General features: G+C 54.3%; 1 protein-coding gene across 13 annotated transcripts in view; it reads left to right on the forward strand.

Annotated features, from left to right (window-relative positions):
* The window catches only part of Mef2d (myocyte enhancer factor 2D), a 30,540-nt gene that overhangs the window by 4,366 nt on the left and 4,361 nt on the right, over positions 1–21,813 (forward strand). For 5 of the 13 annotated variants that reach the window (XR_013052153.1, XM_006976395.4, XM_076574402.1 and 2 more), the window contains exons 2-10: positions 8,947–9,130; positions 9,616–9,819; positions 11,502–11,639; positions 12,581–12,791; positions 12,967–13,023; positions 14,725–14,915; positions 15,378–15,398; positions 16,607–16,736; positions 21,594–21,813. Coding sequence is in view for 12 of the 13 variants with exons in the window: in XM_006976395.4 (XP_006976457.1) it covers positions 9,077–9,130; positions 9,616–9,819; positions 11,502–11,639; positions 12,581–12,791; positions 12,967–13,023; positions 14,725–14,915; positions 15,378–15,398; positions 16,607–16,736; positions 21,594–21,813 (1,226 nt within the window). In the remaining variant the exon portion in view is untranslated. Of the gene's footprint in view, positions 1–2,559; positions 3,876–3,912; positions 7,231–8,946; positions 9,131–9,615; positions 9,820–11,501; positions 11,640–11,687; positions 11,823–12,580; positions 12,792–12,966; positions 13,024–14,724; positions 14,916–15,377; positions 15,399–16,606; positions 16,737–21,593 lie in introns of those variants that run through there. The other 8 variants (XM_076574405.1, XM_076574404.1, XM_076574406.1 and 5 more) reach the window with 6 other exon arrangements.

A 21,813-nucleotide genomic window follows, 5' to 3' on the forward strand; every position in this document is an offset into this window, starting at 1 on the left:
TGGAGGGAGTGACCTGCCCCAAGCTCTGGCCTGTGGCAAACCACACCCAGGCGGGACCATATTTACTCATTTAAACTTACCCTCCCAGGAGGCCCTGAGCTCTAGGCCTGGTCACTGACCTTGGCGTGGTGCCCCTGGCTGTTCTGGGGCCGCTCCCCTAGCATTGGGCAGACAACATGCCACAGGGAAGGCGTGTTCTGCCTGTCCCTAGCTCTTCCCTCCGGCATCACCCATGCACACCCAGTTTAGCAGGGTGCATGGTTCAGAGTCAAAAATGAAGACTTCTGAGATCCCCAGAACTGGATGAAGGGAGTACCATTTGTTGTGAAGGGTCCTAAGATAGGCAGGGATCTGTCTGCTACTGGTCTTTGGTATTGGGCAAACTGAGGCTGAAAGACTAAGGATTTATTCAGTGAAGTCCATTGTGAGGGTTGAGAGCTCTTGTCTAAGAAAGCACCTGTCTGCAGGAGTGAGGCCCTAGGCCACTCTTGACCACAGTTCTCAGGGGAGGGTTTGGTGGTAGTTTGGGGGTTCATTGCTCTGACTCCTGAGACAGTAATTCCTTCAGGACCCCCCCCCCCCCCCCCCCCCCGCCATTCAACAGAAGAAGCCCCAAAGCAAGGATCTGGAGCAGGAGCCAGCAACACACAGAGGCCCCTGGAACTCTGCTTGGAGCAGACAGGAAAGAGATTGAAGGTGGCGAGGGGGCAGGGCAGCCTTGTCTTCCTCCCCGACCCCTGCCTTTCCTGGAGGAAGTAGGTTCAGTGGGAAGTGTCACAGCTGCACCCTCCCTCAGGACCTTCAGCTAAGACCGAGGGTGTAGGGACAAGAACTTGAGAAGGCTTTGAAGGGGCCACCAGACCCTAGGGTGGCAGGAGAAACAGAGGCTCTCCTTCCCCATGCCAAGCCAGCTGCCTCCTGGCCTCCAAACCTGCCCTGCAGACATCCCAGGTCCTTAGCTAGTGATGTCCTCCTCCCCCCAGCCTGGGTTTGAAGCCTTTGGGAGAATAGACTAAGACAAGAGGGTCACTGGGGCGGGGGTGGGGCCGATGGCAAGGGGAATAGGCTTCTTTTCTGGGCTCTTCCTGTTCCGGGAAGTGGGAAGCAGGGCCTGTGAGTGAGGGGCTGGAGGCTGACCTTGGGCCTGGCTGCTCTCCTCTGGCGCGTACCTTGGGTCAGGGTGGTTCTTCTTGCCCTGTCTCCCCTTGACATCTGGACCCCTCTCTTTTTGCCCCCACACCTGCCTGCCTCTTGGCAGACTTGCCTGTGTGGTCCCCGAGCAGACCCTTGGCCAGGCGTGGAGTGGAAAACAGGTGTGGTGGCCCAGCTGTTCCTGCTCTTCTCCCCCACCTGTCAGCCTGCAGTTGGGGGTGGGGAGCTGAGGGGAAAGGGAGCCCTCACCTGTTCCCAGGGACCGGCCTTGCTTGTAAAAGCCCCTGAGAGCTTCCCCACAGAGGAAGGAACCCTCTGGGTCATGCATAGACAGACAGCAGTCATTGTTGACAAAGTCGGAGGATCTCTGCTGTGTTCTGATGAAGCAGTGGACCCTGTTTGATGAAGGCGTGCTTTGATGAGACCACATATAGTTTTCCCCAGGCTGCTCAGGACCCACCGCCTAGGCGCCCAGCCTGATGTCTTTTCTTAAAAGCAGTAGGCTAATCCCCATAAGAGCCACCCTGCCACCTTCTGCCTAGGGCTTAGAGACCCAGGCACCGCCCAAGGCCCCTTTAAATCCTTGGTGCTCCTTGAGGTCACAATGCCAGGAGGATTTGCCTTCCCTGATTGGATTGGCCTCTTTCTGGCCTGCCCCATCTGAGTGTGGGTGGCCCTTCCTTCACTCTGTGCACTGCCTCCCGTTCCCCCTATGCCAGAAGCCCAGCGTTTAGGGCTCAGCTCTTGGTCTGTTCCTGGATGCTTGAACAAAAAGTGGTGCCCTAGGAGAGAGCCTTTGTGAGACTCTCCAGCCTGCTCTGTGGCCCAGGCCATGCTCAGAATTCCCCAGTTTTCATTTCAGTGGGCAGTCTCTCCACCCCTCCAGCCAGCATCCACTTGTTGCAATAGTGGCATTATTTATGCTCGTCCCAACGCCCGCCCGCCCATCAAGATGATCTGTCCTCAAGGCCCAGCTGCAACTTTCACTTCTGTCTCCTGAGACCCCAGGGGGAAGTAGGGTAGGGAGGTGGAAGGTGACACACTCAACGGTCCCAACTGCCCCCACCTCTCCTCAACCAAGGTCCCTCATACAGTATTCTTGTCTGGATGACTGAAGGAGGCTTAGATGCCATGGCAGGATTGGCTGTGAGAGTAGTTAGATACCAGGAAGGACTTCCCAGAGTAGGCAGTCTCAGCTGGGCCTCAGTTCAGAGGGTATGGCTAATACGTAGGTGCTGTAACTGGACAGATGAAGGTTAGACTTCCAGGTTCTCAAGGGCCTGGTTGTCCGCCCACCGCTGTGGTAGGAGCACAGCACCTTCACGTCCCCCGTGTGTCCCCGGCTGCCTGTCTTGGTTGGCTAGCTTCTGACAAGGTGAGCTTAACCCCCAGAGTCGGCTCTGAGTAGGACCCAGTCTTCAAAGTCCTCTCCGTGATCTAACTCATGTCCACAGTGTTGGCCTCACTCTGAACAGTGGAGAGTGGACTCCAGAGGTAGGCTAGGAACACCTCCTGCTGCTCTCCCGCCTTGAGCCCTGTTCCAGACGCTCCCAGCTGGGCCGTGCCCTCCTGTCCCTCTCCCTGGACAGGCGGGACAGGGTGCTGCAGGCTCTGTACTGTTTGTGCATTGAGGGGTGCGTTCCGACAGAGAAGCTAGAGCCAGCTCTGAAGTCCTGAGTGCCACGGGTGCTGGACGTGGGTGGCCTACGCTCTGGAGTGGGAAGTTGAATTTGGAGAAATAAGGGTGGAGACACTATGCAAATCGCCATGCAAATGAGCAGCAGTGAGTCATGGCTACTTGGCCTGTTAGGCAGAGCTAAAGCAAAGCACAAGCTTGGGTTTCGAAAATGGGCCAGGCCAATGACAGTGACTGGGCCTAACCAAGACCAGGGGCCTTGGAGGCCCCAAATTCTGGGTCCCATAGGTGTACCACGAGTTGGACAGGATCCTGAGAGCTGCAACTGGTACCAGGGCCTCCTGTGCTCTACCTGGCCCTGGCCCCAACATAGTGGCCCAGAGCCAGCTCTCCTTCATCTGCTAAGGGGTGACAGTCCAGAAAGCACATCCTGGGCTGAAGGGGACCTAGACTGGCACTTCTCTTTGGAACTGCATGGCTGACTTTCTTCCTGATGGGCACTTCCACGAAGCCCAGGAGCAGAGTAGTGGGGTGGAGGGGCCCTTGGGGAAACCTCACCCTTCTACCCATCTGTAATGCTACCGGGGTGAAGCTGGAGGGCCAATGACTGATTTGGGCACACAGCAGGATCTCGGTACGGGCTAGAGAAGCCCAGCCAGACCCTGCAGACTCTTCCTTCACTGCCTAACTGTATTCACCCCTTTGCTGCCAGGATGGGTCTCCAGTGGCCTGTAATGGTTCCCAAGGCTCAGCCGGTGGCTCTAGGAACTTTCCTGTGGGTGGGAGGAGGCCTAGGAGCCTCAAGGCCTCAGCTGCTACAGGAAGGACAGGGAGTGGGACACAGTTGACAGTCCCTCGTGGAGAAAACAGGATGACACTTTCCCAAGAGGTTTGCCAGACAGGAGAGGTGGGAAGCCAAGGGTGGAGTACGGGAGAATTGCCCAATGGACGCTAGGGAAAGGTTTCCAGCCCCACTGGGTGCTCCTCAAGTCAGCTTCTGTCTCTACAGGTCACAATGCCTGGGACCACCCCTCCCTCGCCCTGCTTTCCTGGACTGCCCCCTAGCCCGCCCTCAGGTCCCCTGTTGGTGAGTTATAATTAGCTCACTGCCCAGGCTAAAAATAGGCCCTGCCCAACCCCAAGCGCTGGCTGGGGGAGGGGATGGTGGGACATGGTGGGAACCGGGGTTTTAGGTAGTCAGCCTGGCAGGACTTAGAAGGCTCAGGACCTGCGCTTTCATATGCTGTTGGGAACTCTGGAGAAGAGAGCTAGCTTGGGGCAGGGAGGAAAGGAGAGGCCCTGAAGGGTGCCCCCAGGGCAGGCTGCCGGGGCACCCCTCGGCTGCCCAGCCCAGCTGCTCTCCCATCCTCACTGGCCCCTTTCTGTCTCCTTCCTGTGTCTGTGCATCTGTCCCCACCTTGCCCACGCCTCCTCCCACTAGCAAGCAGGCTGCCCGACTGTGGGGGTGACAGGTGGATTGGATTGTCGCCCCCTCCCCCAGCGCCGGCTGCTTATTTCATGCCCTGCAGCCCTGCCGGGGAGAGGGTGGAGGAGGGTGACAGCTGTCTTCAGTGCAGCCTGCTTTCCCGAGTCCCAGCCTGAGGCCCCCCAGCGGCCTAGAAGGGAGGGGGAGTGCCTAATGAGAGCAGATACCTCCTTGTCTCCCTCTCCCTTCAGGAAGAGCCCAGGGCTTGGCCTTTTTGGCCTCTGCTCCATTGGAGCCTGTTGGTATAGGGCTCCAGAGTCAGATGCATGCAGCTTTTTAGAGCCTCAGGCAACCAGGACACAGTACTCAGAGGAGAAGGCTATGAGGGAGCAGAAAATAGGGGTGCATTGCTAAAGAGCTGAGAGGAACTCTGGAGACTGCCGAAGAAAGGATGTTCCTGCCTGGCCCTTCAGTAATGGCTACAGGAACCAGTCCTGACCCCACTCCATCTCCACCCAGGCCCTTCACACAGGAACTGAGATGCCTCATTCTGAAACCCCAGAGTGATTTGACTATTGCTCAGGTACCAAGAGGTGTGACGAGGCGTTAGGGAGACAAGGACCTATTCTCCCATGATCCTTCAAACCAGTGCCCCTTTGCTTTTCACCTGTCCCTCTTTTGCGTGTGAACAGTGCACGTTGCCATGGGATCCTGGATCCTAGGCTTTCCTGCCCCCCCCCCCCACCGCCTCCCTGCTGTCGGCTTCTCTACAGATACCACCAGCCAGTGCCTTCTTTCTGCCGCTCCTGTCACGGCCTGCTGGGAACACCACCCTGCCCAGCTAGAGCCTGCTGAGGGCCACCGCTGTGACACAGCTGTGGTCTGAGGTCAGGATGGGAAGGCCTGGGGCCTAGCACCTCAGCATGTCTGCCAAGAGCTGCAGACTAGGCTTAGAAGAGCAGCAGCCCAGTGGTGGTGGCGGCATGCACCTTTAATCCCAGCACTTGGGAGGCAGAGGCAGGCAGATCTCTGAGTTCGAGGCCAGTCTGGGCTACAGGGTGAGTTCCAGGACAGCCATTGCTACACAGACCCTTTCTCAGCCCCCACCCCCGTCCCCTGCAAAAAAAGAAAAAGAAGGAAAAAAGCAGCCCAAAAGCCAGGGCATGAGAGAAGAGGGGACTGGACACTGTCCAGGCCATGCAGGAGCAGAGCATGCATCTGGAGAGCAGAAGCCCAGGTCTCTGGCTCCTGGCAGTTAGATTGCTGAACAGAGGACTAATTAAGCAGGCCCAGGTGTTCGTTAAAATCTCCTGATGGAGTAGGGGAGTTGGGTCAGTCTGAGGTCCTTTGTGACCGTCTCTGCCCAGACACCACTCTTCCAGAACCAAGACCAAGTTCATATTCTTGCCCCAGGGCTTCCAAAGAATTTGAAGCAGTGTGGAGCGGGCAGCGGAGGGGACAGAGCCTGCTTTGTAAAAGAACTTGTGGTTAGCTAGGAGGAAGGACTGCCCAAGGCAGGGTCTGTCCTCTGGCAGAGGAAGAACAGCAGTGAGCAAGACCTGGGAGGCATGGCTTATTATAAATGGCTGAGCTAGTGTAGAGGGAGTCAGGGTTGCTGGGGCCTGACCTCTTAAACAGACAGATTCCCTCTGCTAAAGGATACTCACTGGGTCTCTCTGGCTTCCCTGCCTTCTCAGCCATGATCTCTCTCATATCCTAGCTCCCCCAGCATGCGGCAGGGATGTGGGGGGGCAGTGTAGGAGATCAGCCAGGGAGCTGGTTGCCAGGCGACAGTTGCCTAAGCAACCCCATCCTCTCCATCTCCATGTGCTCAGGGCTGCTCCTTAGAAGACTTAGAGTCTCACCCTCTGCACCAGTCGAGCTGAGTGTAGAGAGGGATGAGGGTGAGGGTGTCAGGGTTGGTTGGAGGGTTGGTGGTGTCCAAGCTGATAGGCTTTGAGGGCAGCTGGTAGAAGGATTCAGCTCTGCAGAGGACAGTGAGAACAGCAGGACAGACAGAGATTAGACTGCAGGAAGGACTTCTCACAGGCTCATATTTTCTTTGCATAGGTATTTCCTGGGCTCTTTCCTACAGGCAATAGCATAGTAAAGAGACAAGTGTGGTTCCTGTCTTCATGAAGCTCCAACCTTGGGGGAACCAGGCACAGAAGAGAAGCAGAGTTATTTAGAGATTGTAATGCTAGAAAGATTGTTAGACTAGCTGTTTGGAAAACTGAAAACACTGAGACAGTTCACGCCACCCTGCCTGAGGAGACAGCACTGGCCACAAGCAGGGGAGAGGTTCTGTCATCAAGAGTCTGTTCATGGACTGCGTGTTGTGGGCAGGAGATGGGAAAGGGGACAAGAAGGAAGGCAGCCGCATGGCCAGTGGGCTCAGGAGTCCCTGCACTGTGGTTTGGATTGGAGTTCCCGAGGCTGGGCCAGAGAAACCCTAAAAAGGTCAACTGTCCTAGCCCTTGCCCCAGTGTGCCTTCCCACCTGCCCAGACCAATGGGGAGGCAGTGTGGATAGCCCTAAGAGGCGGGGTAAAGCTAGATGTTCCGGCTGGAGCCTCTGCAGGGAGTTGGTGTCACAGGCCAGAAGTGACTGCTGCTTATTTGGGTCACACAGGGCTATCTAGGCTGCTGGTGGTCTGGGATAGAGAGGGTGGGCAGTAGAGGCCAGGGACTGTGGAGATCCTCAGCTATCAGAGTAAGGGAACAGGGCGCTGGTTCCCTCTTTTGGTGACCTTACATACGTGCAGACAAAACACTTCCTTTCAGGGGAAGAAAAGGAGCTGGGATATTCTCTGTAGATACTTAAGCAGAGTGGAAGCTAGACAATGAATCCTGAGGGTCAGTCATGTGATCTGTGATGGTCCTGAGCAGGTAGAAACCGTTCCTCCCCCCACCCCATCATAGTCAGGTGCCTGTCAACTTCTTCACCTAATCCGTAACCTTCCAGCCTTGTGGAAACGGCACCCAGCTGTCGCTGAGGAGCCCTGCGCCTCCCTGCTGTGAGTCTGCCTGCCACCATATTTGTGTAGTGCCTGTGAGACCAGCGGACATTAGATCCCCACAACTGAGGTTAAACATTTGCAGGCCGGGCGGTGGCGGTGGGGCACACCTTTAATGCCAACACTTGGGAGACAGATGCAGGCGGATCTCTCTGAATTCGAGGCTAGCCTGGTCTACAAAGAAAGTTCCAGGACAGCCAGACATGTTACACAGAAAAAACCCTGCTCCCCCACACATATCCCCTCAGCCCCCACAAAATAAATAAAAAATAAATAAATATTTGTAACTCTCCAAATGGGTATTAGGAACTGAACCCAGGTCCTTTTCGAGACCAGCAAGGGCTCTTAAATGCTAAGCCATCTCTTAGTTCCCCAGAGCACCTTCTTTGCATATCTCCTGCCCCACCTCCATTTATTTATTTTTATGTTTTTTGTTGTGCCCCCCAGCAGGGATATCACTATGTAGACCAAGCTGGTCTCAACTCACTGAGATCCGCCTGCCTCTGCTTCCCAATGCTGGGATTAGAGGTGTGGGACTCCCGGGTGCTGGGATCAAAGATGTGGGCCGCTGCTGCCGCCGCCGCCGCCGCTGCCGCCGCTGCCGCCGCCGCCACCACCACCACCACCACCACAACGTCTCCTTCATTTGTCTTGTCAGCCAGGCTGCTACAGCAGAGCTAAACATTGCTACAGAATTTATGGCAGTGCTGATTCTCTGGCCCTTTACAGAAACACTGGCCTGGATTAGAGTGAATTTAGTGATGGAGCACTTACCTAGGGAGTGTGAAACCCTTAGGTTCCATACTTGACACCACAGTCATCAGAGAAAAGCCAGACTGTGGTGCAGGCCTTCCTTCACCATAGCTTCTCGGGAGGTTGAGGCAGGATGATCACACATTTAAAGGCCAGTCTGGGGAACTCAGCAAGACCTTAGCTCAAGAAATAAAAGTGGGAGTTGAGGATGCAGCTAGGCAGAGCACTTTCCCAGCAAGGGCAGGACCACTGGGTTCAGTCCCCAGTATGAGGTGAGGAGTTAGGGAAAAGAGATCCGCTGCCCTCCGACCTAGAGTCGCTTGTCTGTGTCTAAGCGGCAGGACACCCTTCCTTCAAACAAAAACCGTGCTTGGGCTGAGCGAATGAAGCAGACCGATGTACACAAGCTCTGACTGGGGCAGGCATTCTAAAACCCCAGCCCTCACTGTCCCCCGGCTCTGTTAGTCCATGTCAGGGCCCTGCTGCCACCCTGGACTGGGGCATCAGACATCCTCTCTCTCTCTGCCTGCTGCTTTCAGTCTGGGTAGGCATTAGCTCAACATGTTCTCACTATGGCTCCAGCATCAGAGCCTCCACTGGTCCAGGTGGTGGTGGGTGAGGGGGGGTGACACAACACGTCGTACAGACAAGCACTACAGAGAGCAGGGCATGGTGCTGTCCAAGAAGCAGACCCAAGAGCCCTGTGCCTTCTGTGTGGCCTTAAGCCCACGGAGAGCAGTGACTTGGGCTATCAGCCTAGACCAAGTACTGGTCCCAGGGGGAGCCCAACTTACACTTGGTATTGGGGGGGCAGGGGCGTGCATCTCCTCTAGAGCCAATATTGCCACAATTTGGGGGTGGGGCAGAAATGCCACTAGTCTCTTACAGCTGTAGTGAGCCTAGCCCACATCTCAAGTAACAAAGCTGGGGTCTAACAGTCCTATTATGATCCTCCCCTCCCAGGAGGCTGTGCATAGGTGTTCTGCAGACCATGAACTGAACGCTAGTCCCAGACATTCATGAGCACAGTGTGAGGCTCCTGACCAACACCCAGCAGCCCCTTCCTCTCTGGCACTAAGGACCCCCGGAGAAGATGGGGAGGAAAAAGATTCAGATCCAGCGAATCACTGATGAGCGGAACCGCCAGGTGAGGAGGTCCCAGAGCCCCATGTGGTAGGAGAGCAAGGGCAGGGAGCCAGCTTCCGTCACCCATGACCAGTTCTAGAAGAGGGATTCTTGGAAGCCCAGGGACTCACTGGAGGTTGTAAATGGAGTGGGTCTGTGTGGGGAGAGGAGCACCTTTGTGTACCTCATTAACGCTGAGATGGGCCAGGGCCTACACCATTGCCACACCACAGCTCCCTCATCCCAGCAGGAATCTTCCTCTCCTCACCTGGGAGCTGCCCTTCTCAGCCCACTGCACAGAGATGTGGCCTCCTGGCCATCTGAATCCTTCTCCCGTCTGAGGCTGGCTCTGGTGTGTCTTGGCTGTGGTCTGGCTAAGGGGTGCCATTTTGTTCCTTTCTAGACCAGGGATTTCCATAGACAGTGGAACTCTAGGGTAAGGGCTATGTCCAGCTGTCTATAGGCAGAGGGACTCTGGTCAGACCTGGCCACCCACCACTCCTGCAGGTGACCTTCACCAAGCGGAAGTTCGGGCTGATGAAGAAGGCTTACGAACTGAGTGTGCTGTGCGACTGTGAGATCGCGCTGATCATCTTCAACCACTCCAACAAGCTGTTCCAGTACGCCAGCACCGACATGGACAAGGTGCTGCTCAAGTACACGGAGTACAACGAGCCGCACGAGAGCCGCACCAATGCTGACATCATTGAGGTGCGCCTGTGCCCACCTCTGCCTGTGTGTAGACCCGTCTCTTCTCCTGAGCCCAGGCCCCAAGGAAGGAGGGGCGTGGCAGCGAAGGCATGAGACGTGGCCAGTACCAGGCCACAGCTCGCTTAGGCAGTCTGTGGTCTGCCAGGTCTGAGGAGCATCCCGCTGTCCTCTGCTCTCTCTTAGCGCCTCCTTCCTTCATCCTCTGGGATACTCCTTTTGTGTCTCCCTCTTTGTTCTTTCTGTCCTGTTCCTTTATGAGTCTGTGGCTCTTGCCTTCTGTTTCAGAGTCAAAATGTGAAATGTGGAAGGACGTGAGCTTTGGGATTCATCTCTGGTCTTGACTGGCCACGTGGCCTTAGGCAGGTGGTTTGGCTTCTCTGGGCCATGGTCTCCTCCACAGACTGAGCAGTACTGGGTTACTAGGTTGTTCTGTGAAGAACACACAAGACAGCCAGCTCATGCTTCTCACTCTAGGGTGCCAACTTGGGACACAGAGGTTAAGAGCACTGGCTGCTCTTCCAGAGGACCTCAGTTGGATTCCCAGTACCCACATGGCAGCTCACAACTGCCTGTAACTCCAGTTCCGGGGATATGACATCCACCTTCTTCTGACCCCACAGGCACCAGGCACTATTGTACACATACATGCAGGCAAAACACACATACACATGAAATAAACTAAAAAATAAATAAAAATAAGCCAGGTGGTGGTGCACACCTTTAATCTCAGCACTTGGGAGACAGAGGCAGGCGGATCACTGTGAGTTCGAGGACAGACAGGAATACACAGTGAAACCCTGTCTTGAAAAGATAAGGGGCTGGAGAGATGGCTCAGAGGTTAAGAGCACTGACTGCTCTTCCAGAGGTCCTGAATTCAATTCCCAGCACCCACATGGTAGCTCACAACCATCTGTAATGAGATCTGGTACCCTCTTCTGTATACATAATAAGTAAATAAATCTTTTTTTTTTTTTTAAAGAAAAGATAAATAAATAAAAGTAAAAATGAAGCAAGGGCTGTTGATGGCTTCCCAGGTAAAAGCACTTATTGCTGAACCTGATGAACCTGAGTTTAATTCCCAGGATCCCCGTGGTGGAGGGAAGGGAGCCAGCGCCTGCAGCTCGTCCTCTGACATGCACTCAGTGTGCTGTGGCATGTGAGCTCACACAAGTACATGAATAAATGTGATTTAAAAACAACATGAAGCAAGTATCTTTAAAGTTTTGAGCGACCACAGGTACTTGGGTCTGCCACAGATGCACTTTAAGGTCATGTGCAAGGCTTTGGCCATGGGTGGAGTCTGGGGTGGTACAGAGCAAAAAGCTCAGTAAGTGCAGGTCCTTTGTGCTTTCCTGGATCACCCTCTCCTGTCTCCCCCATCCAGTTCTCTCACCTAAGTAGAACCTAGGGGTTTGGACGGCAGAGCCCCCACCCCCCAGCACATCCTTGGGGAGCAGGCTGGGGTTGGCTGCTCCCTAGATGGAGCCGTGGAGCACACCTGCCCCATCCATGCCAGTGCACTGCCTAGGTCAGGTCCCACTTCACTCAGGGCCCCAAGGGAACATGGTGTATGTCTGCGGGGAAGGATGGCTCTGAGGGAGGGGCTGGAGCTTCGTGGGAGAGAAGGTTGGAGGAGGCAGGAGGACCATGGCTGGCTGGCTGACTGAGTGGTGCGGTTGCAGACCCTGAGGAAGAAGGGTTTCAACGGCTGTGACAGCCCAGAGCCGGATGGGGAGGACTCCCTGGAGCAAAGCCCCCTTCTGGAGGACAAGTACCGGCGGGCCAGTGAGGAGCTGGACGGGCTCTTCCGGCGCTATGGGGTGAGCTCTCCTCACGTTTTCTCTGGTCCCCTTCGGCCCCTCCCCCAGGCGCTGCACAAGAAGCACAGGGAATGTGAGAGCCCTGAGGTGGACGAGGCGTTTGCCCTGACCCCCCAGACGGAGGAGAAGTATAAAAAGATAGACGAGGAATTTGATAAGATGATGCAGAGTTATAGACTGGCCGTGAGTAGTCGCATGGAGGAGAAGCCTCCTGTGCTGCATGGTGTGGCTTTACCCAGCCTTGCCCGGCCTCGGCTGCCTCCGCTGGGTGTACTCGGCTGAGCCATCTCTGAGCTGGCACTGACCACTGAGGAACTCCTGACCTTGGTCTCGACAACCCTCTTGTAAAGTCCTTGCATAAGCTAGAGAGACAGACAGTGTCCCTTCACCAGCAAAAAGAGGGCAAATGCCATGAGTCTTCAGAGGGCAAGGAAGAGTATGTTCTTTGTCCTCTTATTTTGGGGAGAGGCCCTCCTTGGGCTGCTTGGTGCCCGTGCCTAAGGCCCTCAGCTTTGTTTAAAGGAAGCCAGACTGCTAAAGGGGAGACAGGGAGAGGCTGGAGCTGCTCCTGAAGCAGGCCAGGTGGTGGGTGGCCACTGAGTGAAGCCATAGTCTCAGCAGCGTGTGAGTGTGGGTGTGTCCCCAGGGCACTAACTTGCTCCCGGTGTGTCCTGCCTGGCTGAGGACTAACCCACCTCCACTGGAGGTGTCCAGTCCCATCTGCAGTGGACAGAGCCTCGCTCTCCTGCCTTGGCCCAGTGCCGTGCTGTACTGTAAGGTGCTCCCACCTTTCTGACGGGAGGAAGGCAGGGGACCCAAGCTGCTGGCCCTTGGAGATAGAGTCCAGGAACCAGAGAACCCTTGTGCCTACCCTCTTGGGCAAAGTGGGTCCCGGTGAGAGGTCCACCTGGTGTGACGCGGCCCTCCGTCTTTCTGTCTAGTCATCTGTTCCGGCCCCCAACTTTGCCATGCCTGTCACAGTGCCCGTGTCCAGCCAGAGCTCCATGCAGTTCAGCAATCCTAGCGGCTCTCTGGTCACTCCTTCCCTGGTGACGTCGTCCCTTACGGACCCCCGGCTCCTGTCCCCCCAGCAGCCAGCACTGCAGAGAAACAGCGTCTCTCCGGGCCTGCCTCAGCGACCTGCTAGTGCAGGTAAGCAGGCTGGGGGGCGGGGGTTGCTGAGGTGGACGCGAGGTGTGGGAGAGCCTCTGAGCTTCCCTTTTCCTGCATGTGGGTGACTCTTGAGGGGGAAGCCTAGGACTCCTCAGGGCCCCTCTTCTTGTGTAGTCCCAAGACAAAGCTCACGGTAGCTCTGCTTTTCTCCCAGGAGCCATGCTGGGTGGAGACCTCAACAGTGCTAATGGAGCCTGCCCCAGTCCCGTTGGTGAGTGTAGCTGCCTTCCACGGGGTGGCTCAGAGTGGCCAGGGACCTGGAGGGAAGGGGAGGAAAATGGCAGGGCCTGAGCAGGATGCAGCAGAAGATTTTTAGGCCCCTGGATTATTTTGGTGTCTACCGCAGTGACTGGTCAGCAGAGGTGTGGGTCTGAAGAATGGCAGGCAAACCAAGAATGGATCCACAGTGTTATGAAGTGGAAGGTCCAGCATCCCCCTCCCCCTCCCCCTCCCCCGATTTTTTTTTTTTTTTTTTTTTTTTTTTTTTTTTGAGACAGGTCTCTCTGTGGAGCCCTGGCTGGCCTGGAACTTGCTATGTGGACCCAGATGTCCTCAAATTCATAGAATCCCCCTGCCTCTGCCTCCTGAGTGCTGGAATGAAAGGCGTGTGCCACCATGTCTGGCCATAGTCCAGCATTTTCAGATTAAATGGGGCATCTAGTTGGGATCAGGCCTTGCCTAGACAAATGGTAGGCACACATGTACCACCCATGCACACAGTCCTCTGTGCTCCCGCGGAGTCACCGTGCAGATATGTACCAGAGTCAGGACTGCTGCTGCTCCTGTGCCCAGCCACTTCGAGTCACTCTTCCTCTGCTGGTGTCAGGCTGCTGACCTTCTCATGTCACCATTGACGTCACCCTGTCATTCTTGCCATTCCCAGAGTGATCTTGGAGTTGGGGTAGAGACAGCAAACACACTTGGAGAGTAACTGTGTGCTCTCGGGGGACAGAGCGAGGTGGGATTTCACACTGGAGTCACTGCCTACATTCCTGGCCCTTAGATTCCTCCAGCTCAGTCGCAGCCAGGGTGCCAGCCACCCCTTTCCTGTCTTGGTCACTATGGGTTCTGTGTAAAGGGTGGGTGTGAGGGTTCCTCAGCAAAAGATGTGCATTGGAGTCATGAGACATGTACTAGAGGTACACCCCTTCCTTTCCTGGCTCATGGGCCCATGAGTCCAGCGTTGGGCACTCAATGAGATGCCCTGGGCAAGGCATCAATCCTCTCTCAACCAGTGCCGTGTTTCCCCCTCTATGCATCTCACCTGGCTGATGTGAACATGTGTGAGATACTGTGTGTGGAAGGCCTGGACCTGGCAGAGTGCAAATATAAAAGATGGTTGTGATGCCTTTATCCCCAGTCTAGTTCTGGCAGCGACCGTATCATCAGCCCCTGGTGCCGGAAACACCATTACCAGCAGTCAGTGGTCTGTCTTCCCCAAGGCTGCAGGCTTGTCTTGTACTGATCAAAAGCACAGAGTTCTAGCTCCTGGCAAGGAAACAGTCTAAATGGTTGGCTAGCCCCGGTGACCAGGGCTCTTCAGTGAAGGCCAGGTCATCGTCTGCCACCTTTCCCCACTCTGGTCCTTGTATGCCCTGTGAGAAGTGCAGAGTGCTAGGCCGGGCAAAGGCATGGCTGTAGGGCTCTCTCGTGCCCAGGGCTGCCAGTGACCCTGGCTGCTTGTTAGTTCTCCCTCTGGCCTACCTCTACGCTCCCCCTGGCCCCATCACTTTGGCTTAGAAGCTGACTCTGAGCTAAGTGATTGGGGACCAAGGCTTTAGGCAGTTCAGTGCCCATGTGGAGCCCTGGTGTGCCTCTTGAGGGCCTCCAGGCGACAGATAGGCCTGTCTGGGGCAGTTGGCAGGGACGGAGGCAGGCCAGCATTTCTCCTTTCCTCATCTCACTTCTCCAGGGAATGGCTACGTCAGTGCCCGCGCTTCCCCTGGCCTCCTCCCTGTGGCCAATGGCAACAGCCTAAACAAAGTCATCCCTGCCAAGTCTCCACCCCCACCCACCCACAACACCCAGCTTGGAGCCCCCAGCCGCAAGCCTGATCTGCGGGTCATCACTTCCCAGGGAGGCAAAGGGTTAATGCATCATTTGGTGAGTGGGTTTCTGGGCTATGGCAGGGGCTGGGAGGTGGGAAGAGAAGAGTGACCTCTAGCAAGAGAGATGAAGGTTAGTGGCATGCAGGACTTCTTGAGAAAGAGCGCACATAGCTTTTTTGTGACCTTCGTCTTCCCTGAGGGCCTTCTGTGAGGTTGGAATGCAGTCGTCCCGGCCAGAGGGTAGGGGAACCGAACAAGAGCTAGGAGGGAAGGCTCTGTGATGGAGAGGATGATGAAGGAATTCACACTGTGTCATGAGAATAAGGACCAGCTCACAGTGTCTGGCTGGTGGAGACCAGGATAGAGCGTTTTGTGGATATCAGATGGCCAGAATACCTAGCTATCCTTTGGGGTCAGAAAGAACAGTCTGCTCTCAGGCAGACAGGTGGATGGGGTGGCTATGTGGGAAGGAGAAGCCATAGCCTGAACATCCTCTTGGTTTTATTTCTGCTCCCAGACTGAGGACCATTTAGATTTGGTAAGTGTGGCTGAGACATTAGCAGTGCCTTTGGGTTCCAGCTTTGCCCCATGTTATTCAGCCTACAGCATGCGTATGTGTCCCAGTCTTCTCCATCTGTGTTTAATGTGTGACGTTTAGTTCTTGGTTGTTTGTCAAGAGTTGTGCTTAGAGCTGAGTGGGATCCTGAGGTGAACAGGGCAGCGGGAAGGGCTGGACATGGCATGCGTGTGGATCTGCGTGTGCATGTGTGTATGTATTACTATATTTATTCAGACAGGTGTGTGTATATGTATGTGTGTGTGCATCTGGAAAAGAGCATGAGGCAATCCCCAGGCCTTTGAGGCCCCAGCCAAATGCCTGAATTGAGCCCTTGGATCTCACTGGCAGCCTGACTTCACATAGGTCCATGCAACATTGGAACCCAAGACACAGACCTAATCCTTACAAGAAAATCTAGGAAAGTCCGTTTTCCAGGGGAAGCTGAGGCCCGAGGCAGGACTGGAGTTGTTTTTAGCAAGGACTTCCCTGCCTGCCTGTTTGCTTGCTCCTACCCTGAGCCCATCTCATAGGCACTTAGAGACGTCCACAACCCCTCCCCATGCTTACATATCCACCGTCAGCCAGGAAAGAGGAGGGTGCCCCCCCCCCCAGCTTGCTGACAGGAGGCCAGAAAGGCTGGAAAAGGCAAGCAGGCTTTGGCGGCCAACACAGCGGCAGTTTCGGCCCCAGCATGGAGTTGGAATAAACAAGTGACTCAGCAGCAGATGGAGCTGACAGCCCTACACACGTGTGTGCATACATGCAGTCACATGCCACCCCAGATCCCACACCCCATTCACAGATGTCAGTCAGTATACATCTCCTGGGGCATCTGCTACTGTAACAGGTGTAGAGAAGACCCCAGTGGTCTTCCTCCCCAAGGGAGGACCACATCTCTTCCTTTCAGGAACCAGGGCAGTGTTCATATTGGAGGGTTCATATTGAGCTCCAGGCTGCCCATGTGCCTGCCTTTCTGCATGGGTGCAGATGCAAGTGAATCTGCGTGCATGTTTTTCTCTGTGAGTCTTTGGGCCTCCAAACACACTAACTTGGTGTTCGTGTCTGTGGGCCTTCATGTATGGTACCTTCCCTTGGAATTCAGGGACCTAGTTCAGGTATAGTGTGGTGGGCCACCTTGAGGCAGCCCACCCATTTGCCATCTCTTGACAGACAGTTTTTTCCTACAGAACAATGCCCAGCGCCTTGGGGTCTCCCAGTCTACCCACTCGCTCACCACCCCAGTGGTTTCCGTGGCAACACCAAGTTTACTCAGCCAGGGCCTCCCCTTCTCCTCCATGCCCACTGCCTACAATACAGGTGAGTGCTCATGTAACTTGGTGTACTGTGTACTTGCACTTGGCAGATGAGCCGCCAGAGGAGGAGGGTTAGAATGCTGATGGGCCCCGATCCGAGGAAGGTGGCAGACAAATGCAGATAGAGTGCCAGGCTCGGGGGAGCGCAGCTGGTAAGGCGTTTACCTTGCAGGCACGAAGCCTAGGGTTCAGTTTCTAGCACTCCGTAAGCCAGGTGTGGCAGCACTGCCTGTAATCCGAGCACTCAGGAGGTGGGTACCAGAGGCTCAGAAGTTCAACATCACCCTCAGCTGCATAGGGGGTTAAAGTCAGTTTGAGCTACATGAGACCTTATCTCAAAAGAATAAAATGGAGCCGGGCGGTGGTGGCGCACGCCTTTAATCCCAGCACTTGGGAGGCAGAGCCAGGCGGATCTCTGTGAGTTCAAGGCCAGCCTGGTCTATAGAGTGAGATCCAGGACAGCTACCAAAACACAGAGAAACTGTCTTCAAAAACAAAAACAAACAAACAAAGAAATGGGCTAAAGAAAGTGCTCAAGGGGGCTGGAGAGATGGCTCAAAGGTTAAGAGCACTGGCTGTTCTTCCAGAGGACCTGAGTTCAATTCCCAACACCCACATGGTGGCTCACAACCATCTGTAATGAGATTTGGCTCCCTCTTCTGGCCTTCAGGGATACATGCAAACAACACTGTATGTATAATAAATAAATAAATCTTAAAAAAAAAAGGAAGGAAGGAAGGAAGTGCTCAATAGTTAGGAATACTTACTGCCCTTTCAGAAAGCCAAGGTTTGATTCCTAGCACACACACTGGGTTACTCACAACTACCTGTAACCTGTAGCTCCAGCTCCAGGGAATCCAAGACCCTTCTCTGGCCTCTGGAGGTACCTGCACACATGTGGCACACAAACACACACACACACACATACACACCACACACACACACACACACACACACACACACACACACACACACCACACCACACATACACACACACACACATACACACACACATTTTTTTTTTAAGTTTATAAACAGAGAAACAACAAAATTCTTGGGTAAATTTGAACTTCAGATAAAACAAGTAATTTCTTAGTCTTAAATATATCTCAAAGACATTCTTTGTGCTAAAGTATTTTTTATTCATTCATTATTTGTTTGGTTATCTATTTATTTTTGGGTTTTTGTTGTTGTTGTTGTTGTTGTTGTTGTTTTTCCGAGACAGGGTTTCTCTGTGTAGTTTTGTGCCTTTCCTGGATCTCGCTCTGTAGACCAGGCTGGCCTTGAACTCGCAGAGATCCACCTGGCTCTGCCTCCTGAGTGCTGGGATTAAAGGCGTGTGCCACCACTGCCCGGCTATTTATTTATTTGCTTGTTTGTTTGTTTGTTTGCTTTGTGCTAAAGTATATCCCAAAGACATACTTATGTTTTTTTAAATGCATTGTTTATCTGAAATGTACTTTTAACTGAGTATCTATCTTTAATATAGGTCCTTCTGGAAGAGTAACTTCTGTCCAGTGTGAGGCAGGCAGGACAGAGAGGTGGCCTGAGCAGATGATTCAGGTCACCAGGCTAATAGACTTGAGCCTTGAGCCTGGGGAGGAGGACATGGCTAGTGCAGCAAAGCTTCTTCCTGCAGGGGAAGAAAGTGGGGGGGGGGGGGGCTGGGAGTGCAGAGTGGGTTTGCTCCTTCCTGAGGGCCTGGCTCAGTGCAGCAGTGAGTGGGAGGCAGGATACGGCTGCTGAGGGCTGGGTGGGTCTAAAGGTGCCCAGGTCCCTGGGGCATGGGAAAGGCCTCTGGGGAGAAGAACTCTGCTGGGACACAGGCAGGCTGAGGTGGGTCTCAGGCTTGTTCTGGTTTGTTAGCCACTCACACCTTCCCCAGGTGGTGTGCGGTGCCTGTGGCTCACACTGCTGCGTCTGTCTGTCGGGAAGGACCTGCTGATAGGGAAATGCCTTGTCGCCTCGTGTCGGAGCTTCTGTGTGGCAGTAGGCGCTTTCCCAATCAGGAGGCCGTTGTCATCCCTTTCCCCCCTCGACCCCTGGCCCTCACAGTTGAGTGACCTGTGCTCAGACTCTTGTGGGGAGAGTAAACTAGACCAGAAGACCCCACACCCTTCCACCCCCAAGCTCTCATAGAGCCGAAGCATGTGAAGATACAGATTCCGCTACAGGTATCCACAGAGCGCACCTTTGCTCCCCTTCCCAGCAGTGGGAGAGAAGTCCTGAGTGGCAGGCAGCAGGCTTTTTCATGCTTCTGCCGGGGGCAGGCTGTGGAGTCTGGGCAGATTGGATGCTTCACATGCGTACCCACTGCCAGGTTATTGTATCCTGAGGCTGGGGAAGGGCTGCTGCTTCAGAAATGGTGCCCTCTGGGCCTATCTCCTGTCAGGGAATATTGGTAGATGAGAGGACCATGAGGCTTTTCTGGCCCCCCCCCCCCCCCCCAAGGCTAAGGAGAAGTCTTCTTCCTGAGCCTAATGGGGGAATGGGCTAAACACAGCTCAGGTCTCCTTGGAAGCTTTGTTTGGAAATCCATGGTGGCTCTCTGTGCTCTTCCCACTCAGTCTTGTGAAACAGGCTGACTCTCACCAGAGCTGGCCATGGACTCCTGCGTATCACTGGGGTGTGCAGTAGCTTTGGCCTCCGAGAGAGCAAGGCTCCAGCTCCTATCGCCACAGGAGTAGCTATACAGACTCCTTTGTAGATGCCCCATATGGTGTTAGCCAAACTCCAACAGGTGCCGGCTGACCTGCTCTGGTCATAGCCTGCGTAAGAGATGGGCCTGGCCCTTGTGGGGACAAGCTTTAGAAGTCAGTCTGTGGTGACTACAAGAGTACTTGAGGAGGCTGCCAGGTGGCCTGGGGGTGACCTCTTGGCCCTTAGGAAATAAGCTTCCCAGTGGGGGAAGTGTGGTGGAAGATAGGGTGGTGGGATGGGGCAGGACTAAGCTCGATAGTTCTGATCTCTCCCTGAGGTTCTGCGCCTGGCTTCCTTGTTTATAGAATAAGCGGTAGGTGTACTGGGTCCACTGTTTGCTCTTAAACTGCTCTTTTTTTGTTTTTGATTTTGTTTGTTTGTTTTGAGACAGGGTTTCTCTGTGTAGCCCTGGCTGTCCTGGATCTCGCTCTATAGCCCAGGCTGGCCTGGAACTCACAGAGATCCTCCTGCCTCTGCCTCCTGAGTGCTGGGATTAAAACATGCACCACCCCTGGCTCTCTTACATTGCTTTTTAAAACCAGTAATCGCCGGGAGGTAATGGCACACGCCTTTAATCCCAACACTTGGGAGGTAGAGCCAGGAGGATCTCTGTGAGTTCGAGGCCAGCCTGGTCTACAGAGCGAGATCCAGGAAAGGCGCAAAGCTACACAGAGAAACCCTGTATTGGAAAAAACAAAACAAAACAGTAATCAAGTGTCTGAAGAAGTTAAGAGTATTGGCTACTCCTCAGAGGACTTGGCTTCAATTCCCAGCACCCACATGGCATCTTACAACTGTCTCTAACTCCAGTTCTAGGGGATACGACATAGTCAAACATATATACATACAGTCAAAACACCAAATGCACTTAAAATAAAAATAATTTTTTTAAATAATAGGAAAAAAACTTAAAACAAAAATGTAAAAATACCCAAAAACCTAGTAACTAGCATTGACCAGGCTAGAGTGAGGTTTAAAGGTACTAGAAAAAGCTGGGCATAGTAGTGCTGTGCACGTCTTTAATCCTAGTACTCAGGAGGCAGAGGCAGGTAGATATCTGTGAGTTAGAAGCCAACCTGGCCTACATATTGAGTTCCAGGTCAGCCGTGGCTACATAATGAGACCTTGTCTCAAAAAAAAAACTGTGGAGAGGTCTGGGGTGCAGATCAGATCAGTGGTGAACGCTTGCCTGTGTAAGACCTGTACTGTGGGAGAACAATAAATAGAAGTAATGAAGTGCCAGGGCTCTCACAGGTGCTGCCACGAGCTGTTCCTGTGAAAGGCAGCTCCTCAAAGCTGAGGCTGCACCTGTCTCCTGTGCGCAGTGGTGCTGGGTGAATCGTGGAGTGTTCACAGGAACCCAGGGCCATTGCTGCCCTGCTGTAGACAGTATTTGACCACTGTGAGTGGCGGGTGCCAAGAATCTCTCCTCGGCTCCAGCTGGGAATGTTGCAGAGGTCAAACCATCTTCCTGCACAAACAGGGCTGTGGAACATAGGTTGGGGTGACTGGACAGTCCATCTCTTCCTAGCATGTCCTCCCACTGTGCACACATCCCTGTGGCTCTATGGAAGGCATTTCTAAATACCTCAGATAGGATGCAGCATGAGGCGCTAGAGCTGTGGGAAAGGTGAGGTGCTTAACTGGTCACTTACAGGGCAGATGTCACAGTGTCTTCCTTAATTAACATCAGTGCTCGTACAGAGCCAGACAAAGCAATGTCCCCAGCAATGTCAGCCCTGAAGCCCCTTTTTGTAGACCCGTTTCTTCTGTCTGTGTGAGCAGCAGCTTGAGCCCTGCTGGGAGAGTCTAGACTTGTGGGACCAGGGCCGGAGGGGGGTACCTGTGGCCAGTGTGCTCCCAGAACCCCCCGCTGCCTCTCCGCTGCCGATGCTGGGCAGGCAGAGACTGCAGTTAGGCTGTAACCAGGCCTTCTCATTGCCCTGCCCCATGTCTTTTTGTAACTGTCCTTGTAAAAGCAGTACTTGATTGCTTCTTTAAACAGATGCCGTTTTAAAACCCACTTGTCCTCTCACCCTGTTAGGGAAAGCGGTGCCTTGAATGTCTTCTCTCTTCCCTTCTGTGGTTAGACACCACTCTCCTCCCCCAGAGGGCTGGGTGAAGTGCTCCCCATCAGGTGCCTCCCTCGCTCTCTCTGCAGATTACCAGCTGCCCAGTGCAGAGCTATCCTCCTTACCAGCCTTCAGCTCACCTGCGGGGCTGGCACTAGGCAATGTCACCGCCTGGCAACAGCCCCAGCAGCCCCAGCAGCCACAACAGCCACAGCCGCCACAGTCACAGCCACAGCCACAGCCGCCACAGCCACAGCAGCCACCTCAGCAACAGCCCCACTTGGTCCCCGTGTCTCTCAGCAACCTCAT

The sequence above is a fragment of the Peromyscus maniculatus genome, chromosome 6, assembly GCF_049852395.1.
Source record: "Peromyscus maniculatus bairdii isolate BWxNUB_F1_BW_parent chromosome 6, HU_Pman_BW_mat_3.1, whole genome shotgun sequence".
In the NCBI taxonomy this organism is placed as follows: domain Eukaryota; kingdom Metazoa; phylum Chordata; class Mammalia; order Rodentia; family Cricetidae; genus Peromyscus; species Peromyscus maniculatus.